The 26,531-nt window shown below is 47.1% G+C and overlaps 1 protein-coding gene across 5 annotated transcripts in view; it reads left to right on the top strand.

The window, feature by feature from the left end:
* Positions 1-26,531, top strand: part of LOC119406250 (G/T mismatch-specific thymine DNA glycosylase) — a 138,939-nt gene that overhangs the window by 100,785 nt on the left and 11,623 nt on the right. For 4 of the 5 annotated variants that reach the window (XM_037672979.2, XM_049419733.1, XM_037672980.2 and 1 more), the window contains 3 exons: positions 470-634; positions 16,423-16,548; positions 25,640-26,193. In XM_037672979.2, coding sequence (XP_037528907.1) covers positions 470-634; positions 16,423-16,548; positions 25,640-26,185 — 837 coding nt within the window. In that variant the 3' untranslated portion in view covers positions 26,186-26,193. Of the gene's footprint in view, positions 1-469; positions 635-16,422; positions 16,549-25,639; positions 26,198-26,531 lie in introns of those variants that run through there. The other variant, XM_049419734.1, reaches the window with a different exon arrangement.

The raw sequence follows: 26,531 nt of genomic DNA on the forward strand, positions 1-26,531 counted from the left end.
GGTTTGTTTATGAAACGCGTTAAGGTGCCGAAAACGAAAGGAGGGCAAAAGATAAGGATAAGTTTGGTTTGTGAATACGGGCCTTACTTCACCACCTTAACCTTTTAGGCTCACTAATTCAAATCGGCTTACGAAGTTCACAATGATATATTCTTTTATCTAACAAAACATATGCCAAAACACAACAATAAACGAAGCCACAAGTGCGTTTGAAGCCGCAAGCACGAAGATTAGGCAAATTGGTGTACTACCCATCGTTCCCATGGTGGCCGAACAATCGCAGCACCAGAGTTCCCTCTAGTTAATATGTATTGGGAAACTCTATGTCCTATTGTACCTGAAGGACTTGGGTGATGTTAGAAGTGACCGCTTTGAATGTAGTCCATGCCTGTCATTGAAAAATGGAAGTGTAGTGCAAGAAGAGGTAAGCAAGCAGTCTGCTTTGCTTCTGGTGACATGCCCTCTGCAGTCGGTGTTCGTGATGCCATCATCAAGTGCCAGGTGCGCTCAGCTGCCCAGAGCTGTGGACAAGCTGCCATTTTATGTGGCATTGAAGAAGCTGCGTGACCACCTGCGAGGGCATCTACCCATGCTGCACCCATCGGAGGTTACATTTCCAGACGTTAAGCTCAAGGTGGGAAGAACTTCTGTGTGACCATTTCAGCAGTAAGAAATAAGTAAGGGTGTTCAAATAGTAAATTTTGAGACCGAATCAAATACAAATTGGATAGCACCAGATATGACACTGAATACTCCTCTTCTGAATGAACAGCCATTGTGTACACTCATGTTGGTGATGATGAATTGTGGTCCTGCCCTTTGTAGCGGGTAAGCAGCTCAAGTGCCTTAACCAGAAAAAAAAAATAATAAAAAAGACATGGAGGAAAAGGGGAAAAACTGTGATGGAGAGAAGAGAAAAAAAGAGAGAGAGAAAAAAAAAGGAGATAGACACACACTCACACAATAATGAATTAACACGCTCGCAACAGCCGGCCATTGTCTCCTTGTAGACCAGCTACATTGTCTGAATGTCTACATTGTCTGCGCGTCGGCATTGTCTGCGCGTTCTGCACCACCACTGCATCAATATCTGTTTCGTGACGTGCACCGCTATGGCCACCGCTGTGTTTTTCTCCTCCTCATCTCTTCGGAATCCCAGTGCCAGCGTGAAAGTGGTGCCCTCTACGTGACCCGGGCACAAGCCAGTGCAGCAAAGGACGAGGGGTACTGTGGTCTCCTCCTCAACGTCGCATATTCGGCATATGGCCCGGGCCACGTCCACAGACAGTATCCGAACGTACGCGGCGCTCCTGCCTCAGAAAGGAGTGCACTGCCACCGCTGTTATCATGAAGGGGCTCCCTACCAATGTCGGCCTTGTGAGCGATATGGGAGCAGTGCGTCGCCCGCCTGCGTCTTGACAGCATGGGTCCACTTGTACATCTTGTCCTCAGGTTTTGCATAGAGGCCAAACTTTCTTTTCAGGTCGCCCAGGTGCCTGCACCACTGCACTTGTGTGCCGGTTAGGCTCGCATATCTGAACAGTCGCCTGGGCCACCGTTCGTTGTCCATGAGTCGCAGGCTTCCTTCGTATGTAGCCTTACTTCTCGCCTCACGCGCCTCATGGATGCTGTGCTGCCATCCAGTGGTATTGCTGTACACTTCACCTACAAGATGTAGTGCCCATGTATATAGCTTTTGTTAAAATAAAGAAAGGCAACCCGGGGGTTAGTAGCGGACTTCTAAGATGGCTGCGATGTAGTAAAAATAAAGCCGTGTGCATTCCCGGCCCAATTGGCCTGAATCAGCCATGTTATTAAAACTACAGCACTTTACAATGGTGACAAGAATGCATCAGAACTACGTGAAGGCTGCTAAGCAAGGGTTTTTTAATGGAACAATGCTGTCAACACACAACGACCGAACTACTTTGTGGTATAGGGCTCAGCATGGTTCCCGCGATTCCTTTATTCGACGCACGTGCCACTGATTCCAGTAACGTCGGCACCGAGTGATTGAAGTGAGTGAAACATTTCAAAAACTGCATTGCAGACGACGCCCAAAAGACAGCTCTACTACAACGCTACATAGGGGAAGTTTATGACACTGACCTGATCTTCCCACTGCTGAAGATGCCGTTTCAAGTACCAGTGGCACAACCCCTCTCTACACCGCAGCACGCAAGAAGCCGGATGACTACTTTGGACACCGAGTAAACACTACTTTTGAGGTTTACCATTTCTGTCAAGCTAAGCAAGTAGAAAACGAGTCACTCGATGCATTCTGCACCAGACTATGCCAGCTCATGAAGCGCTGTGCCTTCATCAATACTGACACCGAAATCAAGAATCAAATCTTGCTATCTACGACGTCCCAAGCACACCTCACGGCCATAGGTCGGCAAACTCACTCATTAGTCGACTCACTCACACTCACTCAGACTCAGATCGAGCTGTGAGTCTGAGTCTGAGTGTGTCCGGGTGAGTAATCTTTTGGTGAGTGTGAGCCCGAGTGAGTCCAGTTGAAAATTTCCGTGAGTCTGAGTCCGAGTGAGTCTGGTTGAGGAAAATATTGGTGAGTGTGAGTCCGAGTGATGAGCCCTAAACGCAAAATATATTTCACGAGTGAGTCTGAGTGAGCTCCACCTTTAATTGCCGACCTGTAATCCTATCCACTCAGCTATCTGCATTACTATCAGCCTTATATCGGCTTACGTTTGTACTCAGATCTATTCCCACACACCTCAACGCTCTAGCATTCATGCACCACCTCAATGTTTGTTGACCAGAGGCGTGAGTAAGGGGGGGGAGGTGCTATGACCTCCCAACTCTTTCACGGGACTTTCTTAATAGAAATATGTAGAAATATATAAAAACGTCCTTACTATATCGAAACCCCTGAAATCTAGTATTTGATAGTACAAGACCCAAAGGCGTATCGTAAAGCACCCATTATTTCAGATATTGGTATTCAAGAGCATTTACACCATGATCGGAATAGCTCACTTAATGCCAGCGGACTCATGAATCGACTCACTCAGGCTAACTCAGGCTCAGGTCAAGCCGTGAGTTTGAGTCCGGCTGAGCAAAATGTTGGTGAGTTTGAGTCCGAGTGAATCCAGTTGGGAAAAAGTTTAGTGAGTCTGAGTGAGTTTGGTTGAGGAAAATTTCGGTGAATCTGAGTCCGAGTAAGCTCTCACAGCAAAATATATTTCTTGAGTGAGTCTGAGTGAGTTCCAAAATTCTTGCCGACCTATGCTGACGGCCTCATCAGTCGAAGCACCACGGGAAAGCCCCATCACAGTCTTGTGAGCCTCCATGCCATCAACGAACAGACGCGACATGCTAAAATTATGGAAATTCATGGCCTCGCAGTGAAGGGCGCTTCAATTGCCCCGCCCGTGGCGAAAAGTGTACTGCTTGTCACATAATAGGTCACTTTGCTTGTGTGTGTTGTTTAGCACACAAAACTGTATACACAGTCATGCAACACGTTTTCATGACCTCCTCTGACTGTCAAGCAGTCACCACATCTCCACAGGGGGACGTAAAAGTCACTAGTGAGACCATCCATTTTACAATTAACACTGGTGCTATCGTGTCTGATGTCAGCTTGAACAGCTTGAAAAATTGCTTGAGCAAGGGAGCACTGGCCGAAATGTCAAAGGAAGTGTTTGCTTATGGGGCTAATTCTCCGTTATCACTACTTGGAAAGCTGGATGTTGTCATGACCTACAAGGAGCGCAGCAGCCACGAAACTCTCGATGTTGTGTCTGGGGTCTGTTGCTCAGCTGCATCTCGTCTAGGACTATCCCAGATCACATGCAGTCTAGAAGAGGAGCGTGTGTTCACATAACAAGTCTTGAAGAGGCGGCAGACAGACTGAATCTGAGAGTGGCCTTCCCAGATCTCTTCAGGGGAGTTGGCTGTCTTAAAGACTTCCCAGGTGCATCTTCATGTTCACCCTCTTGTTCAACCACAACCTCACACAACCTCACGGTTGGGGGAGCGGGTTCCTGCTGCCAGTTGCCTGCCACGGGACGAGTCCGAGTGCCTGCCGCCAACCTCCATGTTGCGTACGTGGGCAGGGAGGTCGTCTGCATGCTGCGCCTGAGGGCGCTACCTGCTACCACCTCTGCGACGACTCGACTCCTCGTCCGTTTACACGTGCCATTCCCCGCCGACGTCGTTCTTTTCAACGCGCCGCACGTGTCTGTTGTGTGGTGCCTCTGTCGTGTCACCCCACGGCGTTTGCAGCACTCGCGACACCACAGCACAGCACCGAGTACCCCGCACCGTCGTACTGGTCTTACACTCACTCATCACAATTACACTCTCGTATGGCGGCAAAGCTGGCTTTCAAGCTCCATTGCGGTCGAACTTTGCCAAAACACAGTTAACGTCCGATTGGAAGTGGTCCCTAGATTTTCAGTATGCTTCACCTCATCGCACGCCGGTATTGCGGCAAAGCTGCCTTTCAAGTTCCGTTACGATCGAACTTTGCCAAGAGACAGTCAACGTCCGATTGAAACTGGTCCCTAGATTTTTCAGTATGCTTCACCTCATCACACCCTGGTATTGCGGCAAAGCTGCCTTTCAAGCTCTGCTACGGTCGCAAATGTACTAACTCAAGAAGCGCTGGTTCCAACATGGAGATGAAAGATGTGGCAGAGGTGGGGGCTCAATTAATGCCGTTTTGGACCTGAAATTTGGGCAGGAAGACCGAAAAATCGGACGCCGAAGCTTTTTAGCATCCAAAATTTCAGATGTTATTATATATCGGCGTCTACAAAGCAGATTTGGAACTCGGGACTTCAAAGGAGCACACCCTTGTCCGCCACATCAGTTGGGCTTCCACAGAAGTTGAAAGAAGAGGAGAGGCTGAGGAAATGGCATCTTTGCCTATCACGTGTAAAGTGTTGTCGGCAACACTTTGGTTGCACCAAATCATTTACATAAATACAATTCGGCCTCTACATTGCTTCATTCCTGATTAGACAACTATGAAACACCACCCCGCCAACGCTTCATCACCCTAGCGAAAAGAAACACTTTCATGTTGCTATCTCATAAGAATATGCTTAGGAATCCTCTCTTTTTTTCCTGAATTTTGCTTCGAAGTATTTGAAAAATACTCTAGAAATATTCGAAAAATATTCGATTCGATTCGCACTCACTCTTCAATATTCGAATTCGCTTCCCACCCAAAATTTTGCTATTCGCACAGCTCTAGAAAGAATGCATACATGCATCGATGGTGATGGCGCATGCTTCCAAGATGCGGGGCTGAATAGTCCACTTTTGAACTGCTGCACTAATTTTGATGAAAATTTCAGGGATGGCTTATCTGCTTGTTATTAGAACATACTCCAAATTTCAGCACCCTAGCGGGAATACAAAAGAAGCTATAGCTGTTATAATGATCAAGGAAAGAAGATGTCTTTTAAGGACTCGTTTTTCTTTCTTAAACAGAATATTAATGCGAACTAACAGACAGTAATGCCAAGGAAAGTATAGGGCATGTTATTTGTAGTAATTAGGATATAAATGTGTAGAAAGTAAAGTGGACGAAAAGATAACTCGCCGCTGGCAGGGACCGAATCTGCAACCTCCGAATAATGCGTCCGATGCTCTACCCCTGAGCTACGGCGGCGGTCATCCTCCCATCCACTTTATGGGGTATATATGTGCACTTAAACCCAGGAGTGTTAGTCGGCGCCGATTGCAGCCATGGCGGCGAGTGTGGAACACACTTTTTCTGCCTGTTGGCATCACGTAGCACGCAATCTTTTTACAAGCTGGCAGCTGACCAATAATCCCTCGCATACTACTTGTTATAATGATCAGTCACGTATGCCAACCTAGGAAAAATATCATTTCAAGAATAATAAAAATGTAATAATTGTCTATCATTAGATGCCTTCTAGATGGTTCGTAGCGCAGAATAAGGCCAGTCACGTATTTTTTATGACGTTTTTGTAAAAATGTCATCACACTAAAAGCAATGATCATTCTTTTCCTTGTGACTGCATGTCACACATCTGAAATTTTTGTTGTGTTAGAAAATGCATGGGGATCTGAAAAGTACCTTATCTTGTTCCTGACACAATTTTAGTCTAGAAACAACCTTGTAAGCAGCCATTTGCACAGCAATTTGGAAATGATAGTTTTCCTAACTGGCTTGTTCTCTTCAAAAGTGCAAACTGAGAAAAATGAGTTCAAAGATTTTGCAACATGCTATTTTTCTCGATGGTCATAAAAAGTTCATCAAAGTAGCCTGCTACATATGTAGGGCCTTCCTTTTCAACAGGACCCTGTTCTGTGACAATTGCATTCAGTTGTCTTCAATTTTTGCAGCCTTCGGGCTTTGACTGTTGCTCACAACACGTGTTGGCCGTAAAGCGGACCTCCTGCTGATCGCAATGAACTCGCAGGAAAAATAACAGATAAGCCGAGTAGCACAGAAACACAGCAGGTGTTACTCAACATTGGCGCGAAACCAGCGGTGGATGATCACGCGATATGTTTCCACCAATTCAAGCTTTGGTTACGGCTTGCCAGCTACTGTGCTGTTGCCACGTCTAAAAATGTACCTTTTAAATTTATTTGTTTGCCCTTTGGTGTACTCTCTACAGGCGGTCTTCCGTGACTAAAAGGCGCGAAAAACAGACGTTCTAACACAGGCATTCACTTCGCGTCCGGCTTCTTGCCCGCTTTGCAGCCTCTTCTTGAAGAGAGTGTTTCAGAGATGCTTTCGTCAGCAAATACGCGCCACCGTCTCATGAAAAGAATTTGTTTTATTCTTTTCTGCTGCACAGACAACAACCAAACTTGGTGAGCATTCAAGGCGGTGATGCGGGCTAGTTGGTTTGAGTCACTTGTAATCATATTTGTAGTGCAAAAAACCGGACGCAGACACAAGAAAAAAACACATACACAGGACGGGTGCTAGACGTCAACTGATTTATCACTAAAAGACAAGATGAACAAGCCAAAAACTGTCTGACATGAGCACATGTGCACCATCACACCCCAAGGTGCTTTCTTATAACTGCATCCCCACGCATGTCTGTGCATGAGGTGGCGGTGGTTGCTTTGGTTATTTCATGGTTTATTTGACAAATAGCAGTGATCGCCGCCTCCCATTTTTCTCTCTTGGCCTGCTCACACAGTCACTGCATTCGTTCTCCGTGCCTATCAGTGGGTGATCATAACTCCAGCTGCATTGCCTGGACATGGTGTCCTTTATGCCTGGGCCGCCCTTGCGTAGCCCACACGGACTGTTCAGACACGCAGGCATGGTTTGTCAACAGAAACAATGCCGTTGTAGCTTTTGGGTGGTGCTACATTGCAATTTTAGGTTTCGCGGGACCAAAAAATTCCTTTCTCGATTGAGCAAAATTTTCTATTTAACGAAATAATTTGAGCGTCCCCACCACTTCGTTAAATCGAGTTTCACCTGTATGCAAAAAGTGTGGAAGCGGGCTCATGGAAGCAACTCTGGAGAGTTGCATCGTCTCCGCTGTGAAGAGTTCGTCCATTAATTGGAAGAATCAAATAACCCCGTGCCTTGTTCATTGTGTTTACTTCTAGATATTGATTTACACAAGTAAAAATGATAGGAACAAAGTGTACAAATGCATCAATATCTTAATTTATCTATTTTCTCTATTTATGCATAGTGCAGTAGGTCCAAGAGTCCGGAAACATACTATCTAATGAGTTGGGCCATCGCCCTTTAATGATGGAGGATGCCACAGCGTTGACGTCATGCAATACTCGCAAAACTTCTGGAGGAGCGAAAGATACAAAAACTTGCGATGAAGTGATGTACTTTATGTTCAGATTACCCATTCAGATTTTAAAACAGACAAACGGCGGCACTCTGCAATTATTGCGCGGCGGCAGCGGCGTGGCCACTCTTGGGACTTGGGCAGCAGCGAGAGCAAAACAGATGAGGACAAGATTCTCCTTCCCCCTTTTGTGCCGAGCCAACCTCGCAAAGGAGGTGGACGACAGGCAGGGGCGCTCTGGATCCGCCACTGCTTGGAAGTGCCAGTGGACCAAGCAACCCATCCGACTACCTCTCCCGACACCCAGTAAACTCCATGAAACTGTTTCGGTGCATGGAGTCTGTTGCTGAAGAGTATGTGAACTTTGTTGTGTCTCACAGTCTGCCTCACGCTATGACCATATAAGAGGTAACCAAAGTGACGCTGGCTAATTCTGGGCTCAACTTTCTCAAGCAAGCCCTGAAGCGACCCCAGCATGGCAAAGACTGGAAGAGCACAACTTTACGGCCTTTCCATCATGTTGGAACAGAATTTTCACTCTCCAAAGAAGGGCTTGTGTTAAGAGGAACATGTATAGTACTGCCGGCACAACTTCACTCCAAGACAGTGTGCCTTGCACATAGCGGCCACCAAGGAATTGTGAAGACACAACAGCTCTTGTGTAAGAGGGTATGGTTCCCAGGGGTGGACTGTGAGTAGACAGCAAAAGAGTTGCCTTGCATGCCAAACTAACACGCCAGTACACCAGCGAGATCCTTTGTCAATCCAGGCTCTGCATCGAGGCCGTGGACAGAACTGTCGGTAGATTTCGCTGGCCCTTTCCCCGACGGCAAGTACACCATGGCAGTTGTGCATGATTTCTCCAAGTACCCAGTCGTTGGTGTCACACACGCACTCGCAACATCTACGGTCATCAAACAACTGCACACTATCTTTGCTTAGTTCGGCTGTCCAGATATCAATGGCTCACCCTCTCAGAGCGATAGCTTTGCAGAGATTGCTAGCGAGCTTGGTTTCAAGCATCATGGGCATCACTCCCTGGTGGCCAGAGGCTAACAGAGAAGCTAAACAATTCATGTACACCCTCAAGAAGTCTGTACTCGCCAGTCATGTCAGCCATTTGGATTGGACCAATGAGCTCCAGTCGTTCCTGCTGGCTTATCACCCCATGGTTCCACAGGAAAAGCACCCTTTGAACTTCTCCCCATCTTCTTCCAGCACTTGCTCTTGGTGCTCACAACTCAGCTCACTCTGAAGCCAGACAAAATGATGCCCAAGGAAAAACAAGGAATACATCGACGCTCGGAGACACACCAGTCACAACCAGTTGCGCGTTGGACAACAAGTCCTGTGCAAACAGCACAAGACGAATAAGTTCTCTCCTTATGATGACCCACATCTATACACAATCACCAAAGTAACTGGCTCTCAAATCACAGCATCCACAGATGGATCTGTCGTGACTACCTGGACCAGACTGACATACCAGATCTGGATGATGCAGCTGTGCCAAGTAACCTTCCAGGACATCCCAAGATTGTCTCACAGCGGTACCCTCAATGAACCAGGCAATGACGTGGTCAGCTGAAAGACTTTGTATTGTTTAAATAAAAGCAAACTTTTAATTTTCATTTCCCTGGGAGTGGGGAGGGTGATGTAGTGTAGTGTCCATGTATAGCTTTTGTTAAAATGTAGAAAGGCGATGGCTGCGATGTAGTAAAAATAAAGCTGTGTGCATTCTCGGCCCAATCCGCCATAATCAGCCGTGTTATTTAAAAGTGTAGCACACTACACGGCAAATAATAGAAAGTTGATTCCCACATACTAGTATTTATAACATCAGCTAGTTTGTCTTTCATGGCACGTTATGAAGCGGTCTTTACAAGTTCATGCCAAGCAGTACTGAGAGGTGGACCAGCTCAACGGTCGCCATCAACGATTAATGCCCAAGGAACAGGCACACCAACGACATGAACTTTGGCACGACCGTACCCAGCGGATCGTACGCGAAAACTAAGCTTGTGTGAATATTCGAGCACTTCGAATATTGGAAAGAATATTACAGTATTGGAATTCGCCTCGAAACGAATTTAAATTCTAGGAAATTTCCAAGTATTCGAAATGAATGAATAAACATATATAAACCGCATGTAACCCCCTGTAAAGGTGGTTTCACTGCAGTGGAGGTGTGCTATACCGTGAGTACACCTTTTCAGGAGAAATCTGCACTGTCGCGTAATTTAAATGAACATACAGTAAAACCTCGTTAATTCAAAGTCACTGGGACTGTGAAAAATCTAATTAAGCGGGTTTTCGAATTAACCAAACATACAAAAAGCGGGATGCAAGGAACTTTGAATCACTGGAAGTAATCAGAGGTGGTCGTTTGCTGTTCCTGCTAGTTTGCGGCTACAAGGGTTATGTCTTCCAGCAATACCTGATCCCAATTTTGCTGCTAAACCGGGGAAACGGCGGGCCTCGCTGCTGCCAGCGCAAGGAAAAAAAAGAAAGAGGAAAAAAAAACGGTCTCGTGGTCTACTGAATTGCGCGCTTGCGGAAAAGACGTGCTTCGCTGCAGCACAGTGGTGACACGCGGGCAGCATGTCACCTGCTCCTTACAGCGTCAGCGCGTCATGATGCGACCATTCGCCCATTCTTTCTGGTAAAATAATTTAATAATGACCAGTGTGCCGGAATTCGCGATGTGTACTGGGTGATTGAAGCTTTCGAACTGAGTTTTCGAAGTAGGCGTTGCAGGCAAGTACTCCGTCAGCAATGCAAGTGCGCAAATTGCCGGAACAACCGCCAATCGGAGGTTCGCATACATCGCGAATTCCGTCAGACCGCCCTTTATTAATTTCGCTATTTCCCCTGAAAGATCGGGTAAATCATGACGCGCTGACGTTGAGAGAAGCATGCGTCATGCTGCCCGCGTGTCACCGCTGTGTTGCAGTGAAGCACGTCTTTTCCGCAGGCGCACATTTCAGCTGACCACGAGAACGCCTTTTGTTTAGTTTTTTGCCTGCGCTGGCAGCAGCAAGGCTGGGATGCTTCCCTTGTCGCTCGTTAGTATCGCTACACTGCATTGCCTTGTGGCTTCTAAGGGCCATCGTTTCTGTGGATTTGCGGCTAAATTGGGATCGGGGGATTGGCACATGGCAACCAATGTTTCCGAATTAACCGGGCTGGTACTGACCGCCACTTCAAATTATCAACTCAAATTTACATGGCAAAATACGGGGCCAAAGAAATCCTTCGAATTATGTGGGATTTCGAAATAACAGAGTTCAAATTAATGAGGTTTTACTTAGAATAACAGAGAGCTGAGCTAGTTGGTAAGTATTCATTCTAAAAAGACAGGGCGTGCAAACACGGACACAAGAAAGAAGTCAGGACACCAGAAGTCAGGTCAGTCGGCGTTTGTGGTGTCCTGACTTTTTTCTTGTGTCCGTGTTTGCACACCCTGTCTTTTTAGAATGAGGTTTTACTGTACTACCCTCAAATCGATTCATCATTTTTTAAGTTTAAAAGCTTGTTGTTATACCGGCTTATACACTCTAAGTATAGTAAATTTTAAAACATAACATATTTTACAGGTTATCGCTTGCATTCTACCGAAAGTCAAATCCTGCTATTACTCAGAGTTGCTTCCACTTCCCTCTGAACCAAAAACAATGACATATGCATATGCCTTGTTTCAACTTTAAAAATATTGTGCTGGTTAGTTGGCTCATGACAAATATGCTCATTTTTCTTTATAATATGTGATACAAACTATTCGAATTCACTTCGAAATTCGCTTCGACGAAATCACTATTCGCTTCGAATTCGGACCTAAAATTTACTATTCGCACAAGCCTAGCGAAAACTGATCCCATATTGTTCATTTGTCTGCCCATTACAGGGTAGTGAAACTGGCGCCATGCAACAGATGACCATCCAAAACTAAACTGTAACGGCCCCCCCCCCCTCCCCCTTAGATCATTCAAGCAAAGCAATATGGGGAGTAGAGCTGTGATGGCTCATGGCTTCTAGTGCATCTTCGCAACTGAGGTGTGCTGCGTACCCAGTTTGGACAGTTCACAGCAGTCTTTTCAGGGCCACCAGTCAGATTTGTCACTGGCTCCAAGGTTGCAGAAACAGCTGGATGAGTATCACACACGACTGGATATCAACGCGTGGTGTAGTGGGAGGCTCAAGTCCCACTGACCCAGCAGCTGGCACAAAGACTTCCTTGTGTTGAGGACAAAGGTGGTTGCCGTGCCTCAGTACCATCACTGAGAGAGTGAGTGACCTGTGGTGCTCATGACGAATATCTTAGGTACCCATGGTGGGCCTTGACGGAAGTTCTTTGCAAGTTTGTTGTCTCCCACATTTGACAGTGGAGGAGAATGACACTGGCATGCGGCTTCTGCTTAAAGGGACCCGCCAACACTTTTGAAGCGTCTATTTTTTATTTGTGGGTTGCATCAACTGATTGCGTCTGCTTAGTTTGAAGAGAGTGCCCTATGCAGAGTTGAGTGGGACTGTAGCCAGAGATTTCTGGTGTACTCCTGTACGTCAGAAAAGCTAGGAACGGGTCCTTGGCTTTTCTCAGCAAGTCTTTCATTGCAAAGACCATTCGCTCTGTTTTGGTATTCGACTGGAGAAAGTGAGGGCTGCTTCTAGTGTGCCAGCATTGTAATCCTTGGCAAAGTCTTGGAAGGCTTTGCCAGCAAATTGAGGCGCGTTGTCACTGACTGCTGTGTCCGGAATGCCATGCCTGGCGAAGATGCTCTTGGGCACCGTTGTTGACTGTTTGAGCAGACGTCGACGAGAGAGTGGGTCCTTGCGCTCGCGTCGGCGTTCCCTTTGCGCCTGGGTGTTGGTGTAGTGCTCGTTAACCACAAATGCCACATAGTGGTGGCTGATGTGACGACTCGGGAGTGCCTGGAGGAGCTCCTGGTGGTCACCAAGCTCCAGGGCATTGCAGTGATTGGCCATCTACTGGCTTCCTGCATGGTGTAGACAGAAAGCCTGCTGATGCTGACATGCTTGGGGCTATCCAGTGCAGTGTGCCCGTGCTGTCTGCAACCAGGGAGAGCAGCACAGTCACGCTCCGATTCGCGGGCCTGTTGCCGCTCGAATACGTGAGCCCACAAAAGCTTGGTTTTAGAGTGAGGCCGGGCAGGCCCTGACCACTGCAGTGCTGGCAGTGTGGCCATTTCGGCCTTGTTACAGAAGCATGCAGATAGTGTGTTACAGAAGCACACTGCGGCCGAATCCACGAGCAGAGTTAAACTTGCCAGTAGGTGCGCTGCATCAACTGTGGTGATGGCCATCTGACTGACACGACTGCCAGGTGGCAGGAGGAACGGCGGGTGGCAACCATCGTGGCTGTCTCCACTGCCACGCTGTCTAGATTGCACGATCAAGCTGGTGGTGTGAGAGGAGAGCCGCCAGGCCCCCTTGAGCATGGCTCGATCCCACGCCAGCGCTGCTAAGGGCACCCAGTGAGTTGTCTCGACGTTTGCCGGCCACTGTCATCCTGAACCTTACCACCTGCTGCCTACTGCTGCTGCCACCACCGAGCCGGTTAAGCATTATTACAGATGAAACTTATTTTTGCGTGTTTGCTTTTTCCCCCCCCCCCCCCCACTCTGGCTCTTGACTGCTTACACTGTGAAAGGCATTGAAGCTAATACAGGCATGTACAAATGGACATCACAAAAATGCAAGCAGCTCCTCCAGTCTGCAAAGTGTCACACGGGCACTTTAGATCACAATCAGGGTTGGTCCGGACTAGGCTTGATCCGGATCAGGTGCTGCTACATACACGGTCACTTTTAATCGCGATCTGTGCAGCGTGATCGCGATTTGGCTGATATGTCTGTGCCAAACTCGATCCGGATTAGGCTGGACCATATAGCAGCAGCCATGATCAAGCAGTTCTATCCGGATCAGCTCTGATTGCGATCAAAAGTGCCTGTGTGACGCCAGTGTTAGATAATGGTGATTACAAAATATGTCTGTGCCAAACTCGATCCGGATTAGGCTGAACCGTATAGCAGCAACCATGATCAAGCAGTTCTATCCAGATCAGCTCTGATCGCGATCAAAAGTGCCTGTGTCACGCCAGTGTTAGATAATGGTGATTTCAAAATTAGAAGCAGCCAAACACCTATGCGAGCCCTCTGGTCACAAGACCGCGGCCCGTATGGTACATCGTGCCCATTTTGCGCCGCCCCAATCAGCGATGTAACTGTCACACACTTATTGTGGACATGCACGGGTCTACAATTGAGCCGTCGTCGTCACCTACGTGCAACAGGCCTCAGGCCTGGCCGACCACCCGACCTTGACCGCTGGATTAGTGGACCTCACCACCGCTCGTTACTGGCCTTCTTCAAAATTTTAAAAATTGGCTAGCGCGAAAATCGACACGGACTAAGAAGGAACACTGATGTACAGGACAGGCGCTACTCACAACTAAGCTTTATTCAGAAACGTCTTCCTACATATATACACAGCCGAGTGGCGCGCGCAGGCGCAACGCACATGACAGTCGACAATGCTAATCAGGATCGGGATACCAAAACATATTCGCATCATAACCAAGTATCTAAGAACAGTCTTTCCTTACTGCGCAGAACAACAGAAGTGCCACTGATACATTCACGGTCTTTCTTTTTAATGTGATAAGCCTCCATTAGTTCTCTCGCCAGCGCATTCCCACTTCTGCCCAGAATTCGAATGCTAGACAGCACTGGCTCACAGCACTGTTACGCGCGAAGGCGACCGAGACGTTACAGCTGAAGGGCCGTTTATTAGGTCTCGAAGGTGAGCGCAGGAGCGGCCAACAGGTTGTCTCCCTCAGCGTCGTCGTCTTCTCTCTAGCTGCAGCTCGGGGCGGCCAGCACGTTCACTCTTCTTCGTTGTCCTCGCAGGTACGCGCAACAGTATGTACACTTGCCAGCACATATTAGCTTTCTTTCATGCACCTAGTGAGCTAGGCACATTGTCAGGCTTTGCTTTCTATTGAGCTAATTGAAAGTGCTTCATAACGTTCCATCTGGATTGGACTTGTGGGGGCGCTGGCGCCTGCCAGGAAGAAGACAATAAGGAGCGCGCTTGATGGAACTGTCGGGCTTCGCCAGGTGCTTTCTTCTCTGGCTCCGCCTGGCTCCTTCCACAGATTACACTCCATTGGTCAAGCTGGCACAGAACAAAGCCGGTCCACAGTAGGCACTTGCATGGCTTAGCCATGTCAAGCACTTGGCAAATGCTGCTGCATCCACTGCACAATGTAGGTAGTAATGTGGCCGCCAAAAGCTACAACGAGCACTCTTGGGTCTTGGTCGTTGACATCCGTGCACTCTGATTGGTCACTGTGGGTGGTGAAATGAGGCAGCCCCAAGTGACCTGAGCGTTTATAGTGAGCGCAGTGCATGCCTATATAGCAGCCAATACGTTCAAAGAGAAAAAAGAAAAATAAAATGCTCAAGGCAGCAACGTATGGGGACATACCTTCTGGGTGTGCCCATATCACAGGCATACATTTCTCATGCCAGTGCCAACTGCCTTTTTGAGACAGCCGGCGAGTGTATCATGTGAAGCACATGCAGCGTTAGTTTTCTTTGGACAGCAGAGACAAAGCGAAATGAAGAATAGCCAACCTGACCACTGCCTTTTACTGCGCAATACAGTCAAGTTATGCTGCAACAAAATTGACGGGGGGTGCGAAAAAGTTTGTTGTCGCAGCATTTTCTTTGCAGCAGTATTTCGTGTATAGATCAGAAAAGTTACGAAAATATGATGATTATGATTTGTCCTCTGCTCCTGGCAAGCGTATGCATTTTCTTTTGCATTGAACTTTTGCTAACTCAGACATATATGGCCACTGCAGAGTTGCTGTATTTTCTCGCATATAACCCCCATAGAATATACAGAAAATTGTGAGCTAAAGTCAGGTATGCATCATGGTGGATAGAGGATCTGTCGCCGAACATCTTAGGGGCGAAAAATCTATCAAGGTACACGTGTGGTTCTCAGATGAATACACAGGTCTTGCGATGTGGCTGTGTCAGTATCGAGTTGCCATCGGAATTTTGCAGCAATCTTTGGCGAGCGCTGTGTGGTGGCACTTGCGAAAACTTTGTCAAAGCGGAAGTGCCCAGGATTCATTGCGAAGAAATATTTTTCGCATTGTTTTCTATGGGCACCTGACAGGAAATCGAATATTCTTTCGTTGTGGCGGAAATGTCGTTGTAGCAGGGTTCGACTGTAGCACATGGCAACGAGTTCTTTCAGCGTGGCAGTCCTCTTGCAGTAGCTTGTAGTTTGAGATTCTGTGACTGCCTCCAGGATTGGTCCACACTTTCCTTTGACAAACGAGGGCTGCGTAGATGCTCTACAACATTGGACCAACCTTGAGGCTTGCCCAGGTTACAATGGTACAGGTTATAACGTTTTTGGCCGAAGCAGAAAAAAAAAAAAAATCTGTCGTTGCACTGTCACTTCTGTGCTATTGTTGCCATCATCTTTGTAATCTTGCTGGTGTCATCACAGAGGCACATGGGCCTGTCTTGCTTTGCAGCACTTGTAATGATTGCCAAGTTCACAGATCTGCACGCTTGATGTTTGTCCTTCATAGGTGGAGGCAAAGGAGGAGCCATGTGATGATGAAGATGCAGCCACAAATGAATCGGACCCTTTTTCTACAGAGGGCACAGATGATGGGAGCTCGGGATATGATGGCAGCAACACATTTCATGTGCAGGTATGTGCACTCATAGCTGCTATTCTAGTGCATTTTACATTGGTACATTACTGAAGGCACAGAGAATGGATGGGATCTAGAAATTAGAGTGCAATGGTACTGAATGCCATATGAAATTAAGTTTTTTCTCAAGTTAAATGTGGAGATAATCATAAATGCCAGGTAAATTTAAGATACTAAAATTTTTTTATAAAGGAAAGCAAAGCTGACGGCAGTATGTGTAGAAAATTTGCACCCAATTCCATGATTGAAATCGGTGCCCACCTATAACACATCATCACCACTCTGAGCCCTTTTCCGTGTTCTCCTACTTATCTGAACAATCCTGCCTCTTTGGCTTCTTTAATTGCTATTTGCTTGGTCCGTGCTAGAACTTTTTCATGGTTTTCTAAGAATAGAGTTTGCCCAGTTGAAGTTCAGCTTTTGTGCGGCTTTCTGCAACCATCTACCGGACATGCCAGGAGGATATGTGCCATATTGACCGCGGAATCATGGCGTCAAGTGAGATTTTACCAGGAATGCCTCAAGGTCCGTTGCTCGACTTCACGTGACGACCGCCGCCAGAAGCAGATATACGCCGACTGGATGAGGGTAGCTAACCAGCATGCGGAATTCATATGGAGGGTAAAACTTCGAGAACTTCAACCATGTAAGAGGAAGATTATTTCTACTGTTTCACCGCAAAATAACTTGCTAGTCCTTGGAGGAGCTGCCTTAGATGATAGTCACTGCAAAACCCTAGCCTTAGGTCCTAAATACTGTTTTAAGCCGAACCTGAAACCAATAGACGTTTTAAGTTTGCCGCGTACAATCACTAGACTTGTTTCTGAAGAAGAGCGTTCCCACTGCATTTCAGACTGCGTTGCTAGCATCAAGGGTTCTAATATGCATCTCAAGTGTTCTGATCCTATCCGGCCTTTGGTTAATTACTGTGTCGAGAAGAAACTCAGGCCAGTAATTTCAGATAAGGAAGGGTATTTTGTAATTATGCCGGACAGTTTGTTCTCAGAAAAAGCATTAACAGCCATAGAAAAGAATTTTAGGACGGTAAAACTTAAGCCATCGGTAGTTAGGCAACGTGCTGTCGACCTTTTGTTAAGACATAATCTTGAGAGAATAGCTTGTAATGTCAAGAAGGCTAAATCACTTACTTTAGAATTGTTTTTTTCAGCCAAAACACATAAGAACGAGATTCCGTTTCGAGCAATCGTTTCAGAGCAAGGCACCTGGCAAGTCGCTGTATCTAGTTATTTGCAGAACTGCTTAACCTCTTTGAGTTTTTCAGACCCTTTTCGTATGCGTAATTCTCAGGCGCTAGTTCAGTTCCTCTCAGAGGAGAACCCCGGCTGTTGTAAAGCTTTTAGTATGGATATTGAAGACCTATATTATTCTTTGCCGCATAAGGACTTGTTAAAATGTGTTAATGAATGTATTAACGAACAAGGTGACCAGACGGTTTTCACCGATAAATGTGGTGTTTCTACCGGGGCATTTCTAGAAATCCTTTCCATGTATTTAAAGTCGACGCTTGTAGGTTGGAAGGAAGGCGTTTATGTGCAGAAATCAGGGATATGTATTGGTTCTAAGGTTGCTCCGGTTCTTAGTGATTTATACCTTAGCAAGATTGACAATCTTTTGGAAGGCGCCTTAGGTAATTCGGTTATTAAGGTTTTTCGTTATGTGGACGACTACTTGATTTTTGTAGTGATGAGGACTTTGAAAAGGTGGTAACTTCCGTGAGCGAAAAATTTGAATTAAATGGAGGAGGGCTGAGCTTTACTAAAGAGGTGCCTCAGAATAATGGAATACAATTTCTAGACATTTCCTTAACGTTCCAGAAGAACCACGTGTGCTGGCAGTATTCTCCTAGATCTTCCAAACCGCTGTTAAATTTTTCGTCGAAGCACTCGAAGGTTTTAAAAAACGGCATCGCCATGTCTTGCCTTAAGTCAGCCCTCACCAAGTCGTGTGAGCACAAAATGAGTGATAGCTTTAGCGCACAGGTTACGCGTCTTTTAGATGTAGGGTATCCTCGTGATGCAGTGGCCACGGTCGCTGAGCGTTTAAAGAAGTCTATTGTGTTAAGTCCGAGCATGGTTGCAGAAAGCGATAGGAAGAAACGTGTCGTAGGTATTCCGTACATTCACTGCATATCTCACAGGCTAAAGAAAGTAGGAAGTAGATACGGCGTTAATGTTGTTTTCACGGCTGCCAATAAGCTAGGTAAGATTTGTGCCGCTGTGCAGAGGAAGAATGAGCGAGTAAAAGACAAGAAGCGGACCGATAATTGTTTCGTAAAACACACCAACAAATTCACTGATTGCCGTACGAGTGTGGTGTATAAGGTCCCTTTCAGCTGCGGCCGCTTCTACGTAGGACAGACGGGCAGATGCATTAACCAGAGATTGTTGGAACATAAGAGATCGCTAACAGGAGGCTCACCTTCTAATCTATCTTTACATTGTCGAGATTGTAAGTGCACGCCAAAATTCGATGAATGCGCAGTGTTGTACCGGCATAGAAATGAAGAAACGCGCCTGATGATTGAAGCATGGCATATCGAGAATAGTGGTAGCGCATGCGTGAGCCAACCGTCGATTAACTCGCATAAAGATGAAATCAAATGCCTTAACAGTTATCTTCCACGTAGACCGCCACGCGTGCCGGATTGATAGGTTCGCCGGTTGCATGGGCATGCGCAGATAAGTTTTCGTGCCTTCTTTCTTTTCAGCCGTTGTGCGTCTCTTCAGTTGTTAGTCGGCGTTTGTGGTGTCCTGATCTCTTTCTTGTGTCCATGTTTGCACGCCCTGTCTCTTTTTAGAATGAATACGTACCAACTAGCTCAGCTCTCTGTTATTCTAAATCATCACCAACACCTGCACTTGTGCATTTTGAAGCGGTTTCAATCAACTAAACACCAAGCAATGTCCTCCATGATGGCACCTGGAAGAGAGCGTGTGCCCTGGCATACGTGTCGGTGGTTTTAGAAATGACGGTGGGCAGGTTGGTACAACAGTGTGCTCTAAAAACAATGACTCAAAAGAGGTGAGGGCAGTAACATGAGATCTCACTGACAACTGAAAGTAACACAGAAAGAAAAGAAACCGAAAACTAGCCACAGTGAGAATTAAGGCGATTCTCCAGATAACCGATTTTGGCTTTTTCCAATGCTACGAAAGGCTGCATGACACACTTATCACTGGCCTGATGTATAAAGAATGCTTCTGCAATTTCACACAACTGCCTGTCTCCAAAATGTGCCAGCACCGGAGCACCAGATAGCCGGGGAGTGAAAGTGCACGCACGGCAGTCAAGTGCCAGATTGGAAAATGGCTGCCTCTTCAGCAAAGTCCTCGATCAGGGAGGAATGAATACTTAGCAGAGACAGTTACATCCCTTTCTTGCAGCCAGACGTGAGGGCTCCCCCTTGCCAGGTTGGTCACGCTTCGGCTTGCCTGCGCTGCACCACTAACACTGCGAAAAGCAAGGCGTGCAGACGATCTCACGTTGCACTGGGCTGTTGGCACTGTCGTCATTCTCCCCTTGGAATTATAGACTTCCAGTGCCGAGGGATGCAATAGCACAGTGCCAGAGGAGAAGAGCAAAGCTGCAGCTCCAAGCCTCTTCGGGGAAGCTGTCACAGGCTTCCAAAACCACTCACAACGACATGCTGAATGAACTAAGCTCGCAACCGTGATGACCAACGCACACTGTAGGCCTTACGTCATCCACCATATGCAACAACTACGTAAAAATTGCCGATTCGCAAACCTACCCGGCTGGATTTGTCAACAACCTGGCCATATGGGTGGTGATGTAGACGACACATGACATGGTGGCAGGACCAAGGAATTTCGGTAGCCCTTGCAAGGGCCTTTCCTAAGCGTTCCATGCCTGTGATGCATAAGCTGGTTGTTTAAGCAACGGCCAGTTTGCCCTATGGGTTCCCGTCTCCTGCAGGAGGTGCTACATAACTGGCCATTACCTAAACAACCAACTTATGGATCACAGGACTCTGCTGAAGCAGCAGCCATCGTCCAATCTGGCACTTGATTGCTGTGCGTGCACTTGCCCTCCCTGGCCATCTGGTGCTAGGGTGCTGGCACATTTTAGAGACAGAGTGGTGTGTGAAAATGCCAGTATCACGCAGCCTTCGGCAGCATTGCAAAATGCCGATTATTTGGAGAATTGCCTTAAGTCTCATTGTGGCTAGTTTTTGGTTGCTTAACACCTTTGCTTTCCTTTTTGTTGTGCTTTCAATAAACTTTCAGTTTTCAATGGGTAAGCATTTCTACGCCGACACAGTCTGTCTGTCATGTAAGACGATGAGTAGAAGAGCTTCCCCTTCCGTGCTTGCAGTATATGAACATTCTACACGAACGCATTGAGGACAAATCTGGCAAGATAACACCCTCTGTGAAGGCGTGCTTGAGTAAAAGCCAGCAAGGAGCACTGGAGGAAAATTGCGAAATGTTCACGTGTTTCAGTGGCATGCACATAGAGAAGATGAAATGCTGATGAGTGCACACGAACGAAAAGTGGACAAGCGAGGCGACACGGACAAGTGCTGACTTCCAACTGAAAATCTATTTCGGATATACAAGTACAGACACATAAGCAAAACTGCTCAACTGCGAAAAGCTGGACACTATTCCCGAGATATCCGTGCAGAAAACAGGTACTAATCAAGTTCCTTAGGTGAGAGGCTGAGAGAAGTCATGCTGACACAGGCGTCACCTAAACTAGAGCACTGCACGGGCCGTAATTTTCGGCCCGGGCCCGGCCCGGGCCCGGACCTCGTTCAAATTTACCCGCCCGAACCCGGCCCGGTGACTCAAAATGAGACCCGGGCCCGGCCCAAACCCGAGAAAAAATTTCGCCTACCCGGCGTGGCCCAGCCCGACCACAGATCAGGCCCGACTGAGGCCCGACCCAGTAATCTAGGTGATGATGCCCGAACATGGAATCGACAGCAGGGTGTTTTAAGTGGCAAATATCTACGCTTTGTTGGCGCATGTTTTGCTAACAATTATACTTTAACATAGTTACGGTAATTTCTTGTAAAAAGGGGCTCACGGTGCAAACAGTTGAGCGGACATACTGAATACAATGAATGTTTGTTTGGCAGTGGTATACTGTACCTATTTTTTCTGCAAATACACAGGGGATCATGAAGGGCGTTTTGTAGCAGACATTGTAGGAAGAAAAGTGATTTTCAGCACGAGTTTAGTTTCGATAGGGAGCGCAATAACAACAAAGGATGGAGTGATGGATGGATAAACTTTATTATGGTCCATCGGAACGCGCTCTAGCACGTTGCGGGCCGCTCCGACATCGGAAAAGAAAGACCAAGTCTCTCTGCTGTGTCGCGGGCCCGTTGGCCTGCCCATATAGCTGCTCTTCTAGCGCGGAGCTGGTATATAATAGCAGCCTCCCATTTGGACAGCGTGATGGCTTCGCCGCCGCGTAACACGGAGCACCGCCAGAGCATGTGCTCTAGATTGGCTTGGCAGAGAACAAAACGCTCACTTCACATTGTTTTTATTGCACTTTATAACCTATTGAAATTTATAGCATGTTCTAGCTACAAAGCCAACCATGCACCCTTCTCGATATGTAGTACCCGTCTTCACCATTGTAGCACCTTGCCAGAGCAAGAGAAACAGGGGGTAAATACACTAGTCTGGGCAAAGGTATGGAACCGCGTGCACCACGTGTATGCGTAAATCAGCCGAAAGGAAGAAAAAACTATTTGTCATAGCACTATTTTCATATACCATACCACTGCTAGTATATACAGACTAAGTTTCTCATGGCATAGTTTACAGTTTATTTCTTCACATGTTATTGTGCGAAAAATCAAAGTATCAAGAGATTCCCGATTGAAGCACGCCATGCACTGTTGCATCACATATCCTGCCGCGCTAAAGCTTCTTGCACTGCTCGCGCTGGCCGGACGGGCGCACCACATCTGCCTTGCCAATTGCGAAGGCGTCGGCAGTCGTTGTTCTTAGCTTCCACCACTGGAGCAAATCTAGGATGTCTTTGTGGACCTCTGCAGAATGACCATAGCTGTCCAGCTCATCCCTTCACTTCTCTCATTCCCGAACGTCGTGCCACTCTTCAATGTCGTCTATAAAACTCCTCTTTGAGGGCTTCTCCTTGTAGTTTTCAGCAGTGTATGTTATGCACGGTTTCCACCGTGCTCGTTTTATCCATATTATAATGGTTTATGCCTTCCCAGCGATGTTGTATCGGTAGAAGCTGGCCATTGGGCTACGCGGTTAGGACTGGCAGGAGTAGGACAAAGCAATTTCGATATGTTTTCGGGGTTCGCTCGAGTTTGGTAATAAATGCGCGACTAAGCTTCTCGAAGCTTACTCATTGGATGCATATGGTTCGAGGTAAGGGGACATCACCCGGCACGGAATCTGTCATTATCCTTTTTCAAGCCAGATATTTCGTCAAGCGAATATACTTCACCCCACACCTTGTTTAATGGACCTGTTCTATTCCTGCACATTCCAACGCTTTTGTGGCAGTATCATGTAGATCTCGCACTATATAGCGCACTATATAGGGCCTCAAACACGCGGCTCGCGGACCTCTCGCTAGCGGCTCTCCGCCCACACATGACTGTCTTCATCCCATTTTTTTTTATATAAGTATGTTCTTGAGATACACAGGCATGACAGATCGAAAGCATATTTTTCGTGAGGCACCCCCTGTGGTCACCGTGTGTTGATACATAACCGTGAAACAAAAGCTATATTTCAGAATCGGCGTCCAGATTTTAGTCCCTATGGGTGATACGAAATGACTGGTTCCTCAGACCTGAAAGAGAGACGTCCGTTAATGGCAATACTAAACGCGAACTGCTGCGCCGGCCACGTGCATGTGCACGTGCCCTCGATGACCATCGGTTTATTGTTCTTCGATAGAGTCTGGCGCGCTCCAAGTTGCTCCGTTCCGCACTATTTTGCAACAATATGTTGTTGGAATCCTGCCGCCAAATCCCCTTCAGAACTGATCCCGTGTATGAGACATGGGAAAGGTCTGCTGTGAAATAACGGTAGTTTTAAAACAACCTGTTTCCCCCTCCCACCCTCCTACCTTCATCATTGCCCTAGCCTTTGCGGGAGTTAATTTTCACGAATGCGGCCCGTTAGCTGAGGTGGGTTTGAGACCCCTGATAGGGTGGAGCAAGACGACAGCTCAGACGTTAACAATGTGGGCACACAAAGCAGGCTGTGCATGTCCATCTCGCGCCTCATGACCACTGGGCGCCATCACGGAAAAACAATGTGCCTTTATAGGGATTCTATGTATCAAAACTCCGTGCAGTCTTATCGTTTTAGAGGGGGGCTGTACATTCAACAACGTTTCCCCACTTTGGAGCTCTGATTTTATTATATTACATTTATTACTGCGATTACAGAGTAACAGTTAGGATATAAAATAGTAACGAAAGCAAATAAAGCAAGGAACAGCGAGATGTTACATATAAGTGCCTGGTCTATTTACTTTTAGCTCGCCCGTTTCAGATAAATCAAGTAGCTCCTATGCAAGAAGCAAAGGAGTTCAGTACTTATCCTTCATAAAACCTCCAAATAGCTTACCCCACATAAAAAAAGCGTTTTTTCGAGATAAAATGTGGGACATATATGTATGCACAGCGTATGCGGAATAAGGCACATTAAAGAGAAAAACGATTTTTCTATTATCAGTAAATTACTCTTTTACGTACCATTCCAAAAGCACCACGCTCGCCGCGACACGACTCTTGGTAAGAGAGAAAACTCGCAGGAAAATGCAGGTAACGACGCCAACTTGAAATTCACGCAGCAAACTCCGTGACGTCATATATTCTGACGGCATCTACTGGGCCCTACGTAGTTTATAGTGGGTAAAAATGAAGTACATTGACCTCTTAGGGGGTCATAACACTTAACATACCAAATTTCTGGAAATTTCGTTGAGCCAATGTCCCCAAAATACGACGAATACAGTTTGAAATCCGTGACGTCACGTGCGGAGATTTCAGCGCGAAATTTGAAAATGGAACTTTGACCTTGATTTTCTCCTTTATTAATAAACTCATTGATGGTGAAATTAATGACGTTCGGGTTCTCAGAGTACACTTTATCGGTCTAAACCAATTCAGTGTTTCACTTTAGTGACCCTTTAAGAACAGTGCAAAGTCCAAGCGCGGCCCGACACGAGCCCGCCACCTCAAACCCGGGCCCGGCCCTAAGCCCGGAGCTTCAGGCCCGAGCCCGGCCCAGGCCCGCCGTGAAAACTACTTTACCCGGCCCGGCCCGGGTTTTCGGGTAGGCCCGAGCCCGTGCAGTGCTCTAACCTAAACAACCTGATTAGCACTCCTGAAAACAATAGCACACACACATTGTACACGGGGACACGGCCCTTGCAGTGTGCACTTGAATGCATGGTGTTGCCCGCCTGCACAATCCGGAGGTGCGAGCACCTTTGGAACATTGCACGTCCAAATGTAGAATGCTTTTGCAGGGTTTCTCAAGAGACGTACATACGTTTTCTATTTGTTCAAGCCAAAATGGATTTTGCTGAGGATGTTTTTGAGATCATGAAGGCTGTGTCCATCCACTTTCATTTTGACTAGGAATATGCAGCTTTTTCAAATTTACCATCTTATCCACAATTATATTGCATTTTATAAATGTACTGCAGCTCACTTCTTCTATGCTTTTCTGGCTACTATAAACTAATTTCAGTGCAAAACAATGCATGCCTCATCACACAAAACTGTGGTTATAGTAACTTGAGCATTGTCTATTCGTGTGTGCATATGGGATCCCAGAAAAAGCCACTGGCATACATGGTTTCTGTATCTGCAGCTGTATAAATCACTCTTTGTTAGAGATAGCCCAGGATGGCTGACAACGCTGCCAGCTGACGAAACAAATCGGGGATCAAGGATGGGGAGATGGTGGTCACTCCCTTTATGACTGACCAATTGTATTTACCAGGTGCAATTCTGTCATTGGACAAGCGTACAAGTTAACTGTGCGAGCATTGTTTGTTTGAGCCTTGTGTCAGCAGAGGTGTCTCGCAGATCAAGGAAGAGCCTGGCAGCGGGGACCACCCTGTTCCTGGAAGCTACCTGCCCGATCCGCCTAAAAGACGGGGGCGGAAGAAAAAAACGGAGACGGCTGCTTCGCAGTCTGACTACAGCCTTGCAAGGGCGTCCATCGGGATGCAGCCACCGGTGCTCACGCAACAGCAGCGTCTCCAGCCAATGCATCATCACACGGCCCAGCTGCCCAATAACCAGATGGCACAGCCGACGATGCACTCCCAGCAGGACATGCCTCAGCAGCAGATGGACTACCACAGCAGCTACTACAGTGCGCAGTGCAATCAGCAACCATACTACCAGCAGGACGGCTTCCCGGATCAGGCCCCCCAGTATGGCCAGTGGAACAGTGGGGCACAGCAGCCTGAGTACCCGTGCCAGCAGCCGGCCGAGCCCAGCCCCCCGGGCTCCAACTGGGCCTACCCGTCGACCTATTCGGAAGACCTCTGCCGCGCTGCCGAATTCCCGTCGTGGCTCAAGCAGGAACCACAGGACTCGTGCGACACTGGGGGCAGCTACTGCTGAAAGCTCAGGTCAGGCTAAGCTAGGTTTTGATACGTGCCTGCTTAAAATAACTTGGCCAATACCAGTGGGGTCTTGCTCCCAGTAAGTCTTTTAGTAGGGGTGTGCGAATATTCGAAATTTCGAATATTTTTCGAATAGTGTTTGCTATTCGATTCGATTCGCACTGAAATTTTATTATTCGAACTATTCGAACTTCCCAAAGACAAATGCACTCAACGTCCGGTTGAAAGTGACCCCTTCAGATTTTCAATATGCTTCACCTCATTACACTCTCGTATTGCGGCAAAGCTGCCTTTCAAGCTCCGTTACGGTCGAACTTAGCCAAGAAAGTCCGGTTGAAAGTGGT

This window comes from Rhipicephalus sanguineus, chromosome 10 (assembly GCF_013339695.2).
Source record: "Rhipicephalus sanguineus isolate Rsan-2018 chromosome 10, BIME_Rsan_1.4, whole genome shotgun sequence".
Lineage (NCBI taxonomy): Eukaryota > Metazoa > Arthropoda > Arachnida > Ixodida > Ixodidae > Rhipicephalus > Rhipicephalus sanguineus.